The sequence below is a fragment of the Oryx dammah genome, unplaced genomic scaffold, assembly GCF_014754425.2.
Source record: "Oryx dammah isolate SB20612 unplaced genomic scaffold, SCBI_Odam_1.1 HiC_scaffold_26, whole genome shotgun sequence".
NCBI lineage: Eukaryota > Metazoa > Chordata > Mammalia > Artiodactyla > Bovidae > Oryx > Oryx dammah.
The window spans coordinates 74086363-74099727 of NW_024070210.1; the positions used below are offsets into that span (position 1 = coordinate 74086363).

Here is a 13365-nt window from a genome sequence, read left to right on the forward strand (position 1 = left end):
GGAAGAATGTCTCCAGAGACTTTGCCTGCATTTATGAGACCAATGATGCCTTCCAAATTGTCTTACCCAGGGTCTACTTGTGGTGGTGGGAGGGTCCAGTAGAGCTCCTGGTCAATTATGAAATGTCAGGGCTTTCTGGGCAAGGAGCAAAGCTCTTATCATAAGTGGTTAACTGAAAGGCATGGTTCAACCAGGTATGAAATCAAAAGTGGTTATACTGAAGGGCGTGGATCAATTCTTGGTCTGAATATCTTGGAAATCATGCTGCTTTCTGATGTACAACCTTCAGAAATCTGGGTCACTACTATGACTCCAGGAAATCCCAAGTGGAATGGAAATTCTAGTTTCTGAATAGCAAATAACCTTTACTCTGCAAGAACTAAAAAAACAAACTCATATCCATCCTAGGATTTCTTTAGAATCATGCAGAATCCTAAGATGCCTTTGGAGGATACCTAGTGAGACTGGCCTCAGTAATGCTTTGAAGGTCATACCTGAACGGTCTAGCGGTTTTCCCTACTTTCTTCAATTTAAGTCTGAATTTGGTAGTAAGGAGTTCATGATCTGGTCATTCAGGTATGACCTAAATCAAATCCCTTATGATTATACAGTGGAAGTGAGAAATAGATTTAAGGGCCTAGATCTGATAGATAAGAGTGCCTGATGAACTATGGAATGAGGTTCATGACATTGTACAGAATACAGGAATCAAGACCATCCCCATGGAAAAGAAATGCAAAAAAAGCAAAATGGCTGTCTGGGGAGGCCTTACAAATAGCTGTGAAAAGAAGAGAGGTGAAAAGCAAAGGAGAAAAGGAAAGATATAAGCATCTGAATGCAGAGATCCAAAGAATAGCAAGAAGAGATAAGAAAGCCTTCTTCAGGGATCAATGCAAAGAAATAGAGGAAAAGAACAGAATGAGAAAGACTAGAGATCTCTTCAAGAAAATTAGACATACCAAGGGAACATTTCATGCAAAAATGGGCTCAATAAAGGACAGAAATGGTATGGACCCTAACAGAAGCAGAAGATATTAAGAAGAGGTGGGAAGAATACACAGAAGAACTGTACAAAAAAGATCTTCACGACCCAGATAATCACGATGGTGTGATCACTCATCTAGAGCCAGACATCCTGGAATGTGAAGTCAAGTGGGCCTTAGAAAGCATCACTATGAACAAAGCTAGTGGAGGTGATAGAATTCCTATTGAGCTATTTCAAATCCTGAAAAATGATGCTGTGAAAGTGCTGCACTCAATATGCCAGCAAATTTGGAAAACTCAGCAGTGCCCACAGGACTGGAAAAGGTCAGTTTTCATTCCAATCCCAAAGAAAGGCAATGCCAAAAAATGCTCAAACTACTGCACAATTGCACTCATCTCACACGCTAGTAAAGTAATGCTCAAAATTCTCCAAGCCAGGCTTCAGCAATATGTGAACTGTGAACTTCCTGATGTTCACGGTTTTAGAAAAGGCAGAGGAACCAGAGATCAAATTGCCAACATTCGCTGGATCATGGAAAAAGCAAGAGAGTTCCAGAAACACATCTATTTCTGCTTTCTTGACTATGCCAAAGCCTTTGACTGTGTGGATCACAATAAACTGTGGAAAATTCTTCAAGAGATGGGAATACCAGACCACCTGACCTGCCTCTTGAGAAATCTGTATGCAGGTCAGGAAGCAACAGTTAGAACTGGATATGGAACAACAGACTGGTTTCAAGTAGGAAAAGGAGTATGTCAAGGCTGTATATTGTCACCCTTCTTATTTAACTTATATGCAGAGTACATTATGAAAAACGCTGGGCTGGAAGAAGCACAAGCTGGAATCAAGATTGCCAGGAGAAATATCAATAACCTGAGATATGCAGATGACACCACCCTTATGGCAGAAAGTGAAGAGGAACTAAAAAGCCTCTTGATGAAAGTAAAAGAGGAGAGTGAGAAAGCTGGCTTAAAGCTCAACATTCAGAAAACGAAGATCATGGCATCCGGTCCCATCACTTCATGGGAAATAGATGGGGAAACAGTGGAAACAGTGTCAGACTTTATTTTTTGGGGCTCCCAAATCACTGTAGATGGTGACTGAAGCCATGAAATTAAAAGACGCTTACTCCTTGGAAGAAAAGTTATGAGTAACCTAGACAGCATATTCAAAAGCAGAGACATTACTTTGCCGACTAAAGTCCGTCTAGTCAAGGCTATGGTTTTTCCTGTGGTCATATATGAATGTGAGAGTCGGACTGTGAAGAAGGCTGAGCGCCGAAGAATTGATGCTTTTGAACTGTGGTGTTGGAGAAGACTCTTGAGAGTCCCCTGGACTGCAAGGAGATTTAACCAATCCATTCTGAAGGAGATCACCCTTGGGATTTCTTTGGAAGGAATGATGCTAAAGCTGAAACTCCAGTCCTTTGGCCACCTCATGTGAAGAGTTGACTCATTGGAAAAGACTCGAATGCTGGGAGGGATTTGGGGCAGGAGGAGAAGGGGACGACAGAGGATGAGATGGCTGGATGGCATCACGGACTCAATGGACGTGAGCCTGAGTGAACTCCGGGAGTTGGTGATGGACAGGGAGGCCTGGCGTGCTGCGATTCATCGGGTTGCAAAGGGTTGGACACGACTGAGCAACTGAACTGAACTGAATGCTTTGAAGTAAACAGCCCATCAGATCACTATTATGTTTCTTTAGTCTCATTTTACCAACCATAGAAAGCTGATATTATTGAAAAACTTACTGGTGTTTCATTGAACATTCAAATGAAAACTGACAGGAGTGCCACTGGCTCTACTGAAAATATCAGATTTCCATTTGTTATGGCATACTTTTTTATAAGCAGAAAGAATGTGCCAAATTCTTGCTCTTTATAAGCATTTTATTGTTGTTGTGCTATTATTTCTATAATGTTGCTATTTTTTGCTCAATTACCACTTACACTTCAACTTAGATGTAAGATAAACCTCAGATTCTTCCCTTAGACTCCTAAGCTTGTCTAATGGCCTTTGTTGGTCTGAGCAAGGCAGAACAAGAGCAGTAAGTATACTTAATATCTCTTGGCACAGGTTTGGGTCTGAACTATGTGACCAAGTCAACACAAAAGGTTGTCTGAAATGTTATAAATTATGTTTTTTATTTTTAGTTTGATGTATGTGTGTGCGCTCATTTGTGTCCAACTCTTTGTGACGCCATGAACTGTACCCCACCAGGCTTCTCTGCCCATGGAATTTTCCATGCACGAATACTGGAGTGGGTGGCCATTTCCTACTCCACGAACAAAGTCTGAATCAACAGCCAAATAAGAGGCACATGTTATGACTGGTTGCTTATCTCTTAAGTCTACTGGCTTTCTCTCTTTTCCTTTGCAGTTCACTTACTGAAGAACCCATGTCATGTGTTCAGTAAAGTTTCTGATGATCTGGATTTTATAAGCATCCATGTGATGTTGTTTAACATGTTGCTCTGTTTTCTTCTATTTCCTATTTATTGGTAATTGGGTCTAAACGCTTAACCACATTCAGTATTTTTATGGGGGAGGGAGGAAAATACTCTCATAGGGATATTTTGATCATCCATCTGGAGGTACAGGTCATCTAATTGCTTTCTTTTTCAGATACTAGCAAATGTTGATGATGAATGCCTAGATTCATTAATTCATGAGAGGCTACAAAAATAGTGATATTCTGTTATTTTTCCTTAATTTATTAAGGAAAATTAATTAATTATTAGCTGAAATACTTTTATAAACAGACATTCCCTGTAATTTACTATTTGGTTACCCATTGGTATAGTTAAAAGCAAGATAAATACTTCATTTTTTTCTTTTAGACCAATTCTCAGAATAATGAATTGATTCACTAGACTACTCCAATAGTGACCAGTTTTTTATGAGCTCATGAATTTAAATACTGAATATGTTTCCAATAAAATCTTTTTCCTGAAATCTATTAAGTTGATTTTATGTTTTTCCTTCAATATGTTTAATATATTATATAAATTGATTTTTAATGATAAACCAACCATGTATCTTTACCAGAAAGAAATTTTTGTAATTTTTTTTTTAGTAATTTTTAAAAATACAGGTAACCCCTGAATAATGCTGGGGTTTACTCAAAGTATAACTATAGTTGACTCTCTGTATCTGAGGTTCCTCCTCCACATTTGCAGATTTAACCAGCCACAACCTATGCAGTACCATAGTATTTACTATTGAAAAATATCCATGTTTAAGAGGACCAGTGCAGTTCAAACCCAAATTGTAAGGGTCAAGTGTATATTGCCTGATTCAGACTGCTAATATTCATTGAGGATATTTGTATCTGTGTTCATAAGTAAAATTGGTCTATACTGTTCTCACATTGTCACTGTTAAGTTTTGGTATCAAGGTTATGCTAGTGTCTACTTGCTTTTCTGTTCCTTGAGAGAAACTGTAGAAGAGAAATTACTTTGCCTTGAATGTTTGATAAAAACTGTAAAAACGCCAGGGCCCACTGTTCATTTGCTTGCTTGCTTTCTAAAATGTTTTAAATGGAAAATGACACACACATAAAAATTCATGAATTGTAAGCACACAGCTTAATCCTTTATCACAACGGCAGTTTCACCCTTCTGTACATCTCCTCAGCCTGACCCTGTGTTTTGCGAGAGATCTGATGAGTCAGTGGAAACAGCAGATACATTAAAATAACTTTACCCTGTTGAAAGGAAAGCATTTAGAAGATTTGAAAGATCCTATTATAAACTCCATTCAGCAGGCAAGGCAACTGAAGCAGTTTTTCACCTACTGGGCCAAATTATCCTAAGTGAGATTTTTTATAGAATCTGGAAACATTTTAATTCAAGCTACCAATGCCTTTTCTGAGGAATCATAAGATGATTAGAAGATATAACAATAAATTGTCTTTCGCTCTTTTGCAACTCTAAAAATAAAAAAATAAACCAGTAAGGGGAATACCCTGAAGGCTAGAACTCTGCTCTTTCACTGCTGAAGGTGCAGGTTCAACTCTTCGTTGGGATTTCACAACCCACCGGCACAGCCAATAAATAAATAAATAAAAATAAACCAGGGCAGATTTTGAGGTTGTAGCTAAACATACTTAGAACAGGAGACAGAGGATGACCGTTATCAATAGCATGAGAAAAAAGGAGAATATAATCTGACCTAATGAACCTAGGAGAGAGAACCCAGGGTAGAAGGATGAACTTAACCTAAACTGGATAAATTCCCAGGTTTATTTAAAAGTGAACGCAACTGTAGGTTGCCAAATGAGATTAATGTCTGGAGCAGCCTCTTTGCAAATCCTAGGGGTTTTAGATAATACTGAGGGAACTCTTTATGATCACATACTATTTCTTTTCACCTATAATTAATTTATCTATTGTCTTTTACTACAAAGTGCTTACTTGGAAACAAAACCCATCTCAGTAGCACTGGAATGGTACCAGCTCCCCTGACTGTTCGTTTCATTAGCCAAGCCCTCCTCTACCTCCCTTACACACGTGTGTTCCTGCTCAGATGATGAACCACTCTTCAAACATCTCTACCTGTCAGGCAGGTATCAGAGACAGAGCAATTTAACAGTTTAGGGGGAACTGTACTCTTTATGATCTACCAAAATCTTCTATGAGATCTTAATCATTCCTGATTCAAATGTGAAATTTCTATACTTCTTATACTGATTTTGAACAGTTTAAATAAAATAATATAAAAGTATAAAAAAGAGAATAGTGACAGCCCTAATACCACAAGGCTACATATTTAAAAGTACTTTTTATACTTTATTTATTTAAAGTATATATTTAAAAGTACTTAATTCACTCGTAATTAAAGAGGTACAAATAAAAACTAGAGGTGCCATTTCACCTACTAAAGAGAAAATGTTAATATTGATAACACCTACTTTTGATGATAGGGAACTTAGTATGTGTCCATACTCTTTATCGGTGGGTTTAAGTTGATGTATCTTCTTGAAAATATATATACCTTTTGACCCACTGTTATCCAACCAGGGATCAAACCCATACTCCCTGCATTAGAAGCAGAGAGTCCTAACCATTGGACTGCCAGGGAAGTATCAATTACACATTTTTATACTAAATACTATGACTATCTTTTTTCCTTTTTCTATCAGTGGAGTTACACTGTATGGACCGTTCTGTGATTTCCTGTTTTTCACTTAATATTTTATCTTGGACATCTTAGTACATAAAGATCTGCCTCAGAGTCTCTCTGTTTGTAGCAGTAAAGTATTTTATGTGTATACTATAATTTTATTTATGAGTATTTAAGTTATTTCCAGGCGTTTACTGCTATGTTGCAATGAACATCTTGTACATATATACTTGCACTCTCATTGCCAGTATATTTAAGTATACAAAGAGATGAGTATACATCTGTATAGCTACATCTACACAGATCTATACAGTATATCTGTACAGTATAACTCCACTGAAAGAAAAAGGAAAAGATACAGTCATAGAAAAGAAGGGGACGACAGAGGACAAGATGGTTGGATGGCATCACCGACTCAATGGACATGAGTTTGAGCAGGCTCCAGGAGATGGTGAAGGATAGGGAAGCCTGGCATGCTGCAGTCCCTGGGGTCGCAAGGAGTCAGACACAACTGAACAACAAGAACAAAAGTATTTAATGTAATGTTTAACTGAGACTTCCCTGGCAGTCCAGAGGTTAGGACTCCCTGCTTCTAATGCAGGGGGCCCAGGTTTGATCCCTGGTCAGGGAACTAAGACTTCGTACACCATGAGGCCAAAATAAATAAATGATAAATTAAAAAGCAAAAGAAAATATGTAATTAAAAACTTCTATAAGAATTCACAATAAAGTATCTATAGCAAGTGTATCTTGGGGGAGCAGAGGTGAGGTGGGATACTTTACAGGACCTCTCTCTGCATTTTATATATATATATATATATATATATATATATATATATTTACTTTTTATATTATTTGAATTCCTTTCATTCCAGAGTATGTTTTTATATTTGAAAAATTCATCAGTTTTAAGATGTAATTTCTTATCAAATTACAGGTTTACTGCAATTTAAGTGATACCTAAAAGAAATCAATTCATTTCCATAACTTATTTCACAGATAAGGAATTTGAACATCAATTTCTTTGGCTTGCTGAATGAAGGCTGTGCTGTTCATGAAGTACTTTTGATAATTAAAATGAAGGTGATCACAAGATATTACAGAATATTGTATCTTCTTTTCAAAATTATCTTGGAAAAAAGAAGCTCTAACTCTTACAGACCTTTTTTAAAACCACAGACCATGTAAAATTACTTTTTAATGTAACTATATTGAGTCTTAACAATCAACTACAGAATAGATTCCTAAAACTTACCAAGTTGGGAATAGAAACAGCAGGAAAAGAAGTTGAGGAGTGAAAAGTGGAAAAGGGGTACAGAAAATAGAATTAGAGAAGGGAATAATATCTCTTAGTATAAGCAGAAAAGGATGACTTTAGAGAGAGTGAGTCCCCACAGAAATACTGTACCTAACAGCTGGCTGTGTTCCCCTGTGATGGAGTTCTGACTCGGGTCTGAAAAACAAACAATTGAAAAGAAAACAAAAATGAATGAACAAAACAAATAATTTCTTAAAAATCAGCAACAAAAGTCAACCAAGGAAATAAGCAAAAAAAAAAAATGCTCAAGAAACATTAATGAAAGGATAATAAAAATATGACTATTATAAAAAATAATCCCACAGCTTCCTCAAAAAGTTAAACAGATTTTCCATGTGACTCATGGTACATACACAAACGAACTGCAAACAGGGACTCAGGTACTTGTAGAACAATGTTTATAGCAGCGCTATCCACAACAGCCAAGGGTAGAAATAATGCAAGTTACCTCCAAACATGAATGGGTAAACAAAATGTGGTACAGATGGTCCTTGACTTAAAGATTTTTTGATTTCATGATGGTGCAAAAGCAATATGCATTCAGTAGAAACCATATTTCAAATTTTGATCTTTTCCTAGGCTAGTGATATGCAGTACAATATTCTCTTGTGATGCTGGGCAGGGGAGCATGCAGCAACTCCCAGTCAGACATGTAATCAATAGGATAAACATAACAATTCTGTACCCAGACAATCTATTCTCTACTTTTAGTACAGTATTCAGTGTATTACATGAGATATTCAGCACACTGTTACAAAAGAGGCTTTGTGTTAGATGATTTTGCCCAATCTGTGGGCAGAAGTGTTCTGAGCTTAAGACATATGAATGAATGAATGAAGTCGCTCAGTCGTGTCCGACTCTTTGCGACCCCATGGACTGTAGCCTACCAGGCTCCTCTGTCCGTGGGATTTTCCAGGCAATGGTACTGGAGTGGAGTGCCATTTCCTTCGCCAGGAGATCTTCCAAACCCAGGGATCGAACCTGGGTCTCCCACATTGTAGACATACACTTTACCATCTGAGCCACCAGGGATCGATTAGACTAAATTATAATGTTTGGTAGGTAGATATAGTAAATACACTCCAAGTTACAGTATTTTTAATTTAGGAAGGGTTTATTGGGATGTAACCCTACTGTAAGTCAAAGAAGATTTGTATTTATATACACTGGGATATTATTCAACCATAAAAAGGAATCAAGTTCTGATACACGTGCATATACCCTGAAAACATTACACTAAGGGGGAAAAGCCAGAAGCAGAAGAACAAATATTGCATGATTCCATTTATATGAAATATCTAGAAAGGGCAAATTGGCAAATTTACAAAGACAGAAAATAGGTTAGAGGTTAGCAAGGGCTGGGGACTGGAGGTGGAGTTGGGAGTAGGATGTTATTATTTAATAAGTCATTAAAGAATTTCAATCTAAAATAGAACTGGAGCATATAAAATGGCAAGACTCATCCATGTGCCCTCAGGAAGACAAAACTTAAAGACTAAGACGCTGATTTCCCCAAAATGCCTGACTTACAGAAACAAAATTTTCTCAGATGATGGGGGGTTGATCAGAGGCCTCATTTCAACCCTGGTAAGTTTTGCCAGAGGCATGAACAAGAGATGATCCAAACTGGGTTACTCTCACAAAGTGGGCTGAACAGAGTGTTGTTTGTGTGACTAGACTAATTCTGTCTGCTCAGGAAGTTTTCAAGGCTGGCCTCTGTTTGTTTTTGATTTTAACTGACTCAAACTGAACTCTCCCCTCGTTACATTCCCTGCCCATAAACACAACCTTTCCTAAACTTTGACCAGACTCATGTATAGCTTACTACAGTTTGCTTGTCCCAAATTGCAACTCCTCTGCTGTTACTGAGTAAACTCATCTTTTCTAGCTTGCCTCAGTTTACTTCCTCATTTAAGTCAGAGTACAGAGTTTCTTTTCTTTCTGACAACACAGCACAGCATGTGGAACTTCCCTGACTGGGCGACCAGGGATCACACCTGTGTCCCCTGCAGTGGAAGCGTGGAGTCTTAACCACTGGACCACCAGGGAAGTCCCAGAGTTTCTTTTTAAAAAATTTTTTTGGCCATGCAGTGCAGTTTGTGGGATCTTATTAGTTCCCTGGCCAGGGATCAAACCCAGGCCCACCCACAGCAGTTGAAAGCATGGAGTTCTAAACCCTGGACAGTCAGAGAATTCCAAGAAGACATGGTTTCTGTTTGGGGTGGTGAGAAATTTTGGAAACACTGGTAATGGTTGCACAACATTGTGAATGTATTTAATGTCACTGCACTAAAAATGGTTAAAATGGTACAATGGCAAATTTGCTGTTGTATATATTTTTCTATAATAAAAAGTAAACTAAAAAATAATCACACAAATTTAGTCAATCAATATTAGTTCCATAAAGTAGAAGAATGATTCAGGACCTATGACATGAATTACACTGTCTCTTTAATGATCAAAGAATACGTAGCCATAGCAGCTGCAAGTCAAGACAGAAGTAAAGCATTCATTACTACCAGCAGATATGTTCTGATTTGACTTTAAGATAAAATGACTAAACTGGCTTTTATAAATATCTATTTCTTCAGTATTCTGTGATAAAATTAGTGACAATAAAAGTTCTTAATCCAAGAGATACTGACAATTGCCAATTAACAACTTGTTTATTTCAAAGGCTTGGAAAGCATTAAAAGCTCAATAAGGAAAAGACTCTGAGCTCTAGTTTCCTCAAAGAGTAAATCTCTTGAGATATTACATCTCAAATCCAGGAAATCACATCTGGATTTCTTGAATGTATTTGGAGAATGTATAATTATGGCTGATTTGTGTTGCTGTATGGCAGAAACCAACAATACATTGTAAAAATTAAAAAACAAAAAATAATATTAAAAAAATAGTTTTAGACCAGGGGTCTATGAACAATGGGGAAAAAATTACATCTTCATTTTCACTAACCTCTAATTGAAGTTGAGTATTTTTCCCAAATATGATGTAGGCAACAAACTACATTTAAAAAAATTACCTGTGATTTTGTCAACAATAACTGATATTTTCATATCACATTGCAGTTGTATATACCTCATAATATCTTTTAGGTTCCACACTACTTTGAAATTATGGTAGTTATTAGAGTGCCTGCTAGGTTTAAACAGGTTTAAGACTGCCAAAGAGGTCCAAGATACAAAAAATATTAAGAATTACTATTTTAAACAAAATTCAAATATTTTTCATGGTGTTTCTAAATATAAATGTATACATAATTAAATCTAACACTAAGCAGCCCATACAGACAGAACCAATCGGAAACTATACAAATTCTGATTTCTGATGTATATAGTATATATTAGAGTATATTTTACATAATATAATCAAGGAAGACATAAGATAGAAATCTGATTCCTAGAACTAAAGTTTTAAATGCTATGTGAGCATTTAATAACATATTTTGAGAAATTTTCTTCCACAATTTTAAGAGAAATTTCAAATTTTTAAAAGATATTTTCCCCAACATGCTAGAAAATGATTTCTCAGTTTTTATTTGTTTTAAATTTAAACCAGTTTTATTTCCTATCTAAATAAAGAATATAGGTTGTTTTTGTACATAAGACAAAAGTAGGACTAACAGTTCTATAGCATATTAACATATCACAATAGCTCTCTCACACACACACACAGACACAGGATAAGAGGTAACAGGTAGGAAGGCCAGAGGTGTGTACACACACACACACACACACACACCGGATAAGAGGGTAACAGGTAGGAAGGCCAGAGGTGTGTACACACACACATACACACACCGGATAAGAGGGTAACAGATAGGAACGCCAGAGGTGTGTACACATACACGCACGCGCGCACACACACACACACTCTCTCTCTGTCTCTCTGTCTCTCTGTCTCTCTCTCTCGGTAAATGGGTTTTTAAGTTGAAGGGTGTTTCTGGGCATGTAATCCAAATTGTGTTCAACAACGCTCTGAGATATGTCTGGGCATCTTTGTATTGTTCTGTATCTGAACTCTCCCATTCAACATTTTTTCTGCCTGTGTCACTAATGAGGGCACACCCAACCCAGGTTTGCCTAATACTGGGAGTTGACCTAAATATTACTCCAAATGGTATCTGTTTTAACCAAATTACTTCCTGTAATGAGAACAATCTGCCAATAATGTAACTATCTTAACCCTTTGATAGCCTTCCTAAATTAAGCTATTTCTAAGTCATAATACAACCAGATTATATACAAAAGCCTGTGAAACTCTACAGATAAAAGGGCAGTTCAATACAAAACAGAAACATGTACCTTTTCACAATGGGTAAATGGCATCAGAAAAGTGAACTGAAACTATTTCCTTGGAACTATGATGATATAGTAGTTTTATAAAATGGATACTTGCTCAATATACTTGGTTTATCCTGGGCACATGGTAAAGAACAGAGATTTTATTTCTTGCCATGTGCCTCAGAGAATAGAGAGGAAAAAAAAATGACTGTGGGTGGTATTCACTTGCAAAACTGCTTCTCTATAAACAGTTTTTCTGAAAAGCCTTATTATCTCCCTTAGTTTGCCCACAGCAATAGTCTTTTTCTGAATTTCCTTTGATAATCATTTCATCTACCATTCTTGGCAGAGAATTTGAAGCAAATGAAAGCTAATCTACATTGTGCATCTAAATATCACTGTACATTTTAGTCATTAAAGATAGAATCAGTAATTTCATTAAAATAACACAATCAATAATAGAAACTATTGCCTAAACATGTAGAAAAAGAAGTAGGCAGGACCAAGGGCAGCAGAAATTATTTAAAGATACCAGATACCTGAAATCACCAGTCTTAAGACATTTCTAATTTTTTCAATTCCAATTTAAAAAAAAAACAAAGCAGCAACATCATCATAAGCCATCATCATAAGCCAAATTAGGTAAAGATGATTAAAGATGAAATAAAAAACAATTACTCTAACATTCATGTTTATTAGATTCTGCCTCTATTTTGAATAAATTCTAATTTTGGTGGGAACCTGAGGAGGGAAAACAAGTTGATATAAAGTAAAATCTGAAAAAGTTATCCTCCTTACATAGATCTTAAACTGACTTCAGTGAAACTAGACAGACCTAAAAAAATCCACATGTGATTAACTGGGTATAAATAAATAGATGGGTGAAAAAAATCAGGCAATTTTAGGCAAAGTAATTAAGTAATAAGATGGAAATGTAAAGCACTGCCTACAAAAAGTTACTAAATCATTAGTTATTTACACTTGGTGTGTACCCCATAAAGGAAAATCAAGAGATCCTTTTTGATTTTTTTTTAGTGTAATAGAAATATAATCTTTTAAAAGATATTTAGAAGTATCTGCCAAAAAAAGATAGTATCTACTGGGATACTGTTGAAACCGAGTAGGACCCTGTAGGGACTCCTGGGCACGGGAGTGTTTCAGTTCAGCCTCCATGACCTTCCCTGAGTTCCAAAGAGCAGGTTCAAACATTTGCCAGTCTGCAAAGGGAAGGGATGCAGAGTCGAGAGGGAACGGCCAGGAAACAAAGCAGCCTTGGGGCAGGGCGTTAAGAGGAGCCACACAAAGGCCTTAGAAGGGGTGTAAGCTTGGCATGTTTGCGAAACAATAAGGCTAAAATACAGAGAGGAGGAAAGTGGTTTCTAAAGAAAGAAATGTCAGAAAATTAGGTAGCAGATACATCTTGTAGTACTGCAGACTATGGTAAAGAGTATGATAAGAAAATGATATGAAACAGCTGGAAAGGTTTTAAATATCAGCATGACAGGTTTGATTAACTTTTTAGAAGATGGAGGCTGCTGGTTGAAGAGAGGATTGTAGCAGGAGCAAAAGTAGAAATGGGAGAACCAACTAGGTAGGAGTCTACTGTAGAAATCTTAGAAAGGTATGATTAGGATTGTAGTGAAGATGGTAA

General features: G+C 36.7%; 1 protein-coding gene across 3 annotated transcripts in view; it reads right to left on the reverse strand.

The window, feature by feature from the left end:
* The window catches only part of SLC12A6 (solute carrier family 12 member 6), an 86832-nt gene that overhangs the window by 31777 nt on the left and 41690 nt on the right, over window positions 1-13365 (reverse strand). For 2 of the 3 annotated variants that reach the window (XM_040226991.1, XM_040226993.1), the window contains one exon: window positions 7519-7563. The exons of the other annotated variant lie outside the window; for it this stretch is intronic. In XM_040226991.1, the coding sequence (XP_040082925.1) occupies window positions 7519-7563 (45 nt within the window). The remainder of the gene's footprint in view (window positions 1-7518; window positions 7564-13365) is intronic. 3 annotated transcript variants of the gene reach the window in all.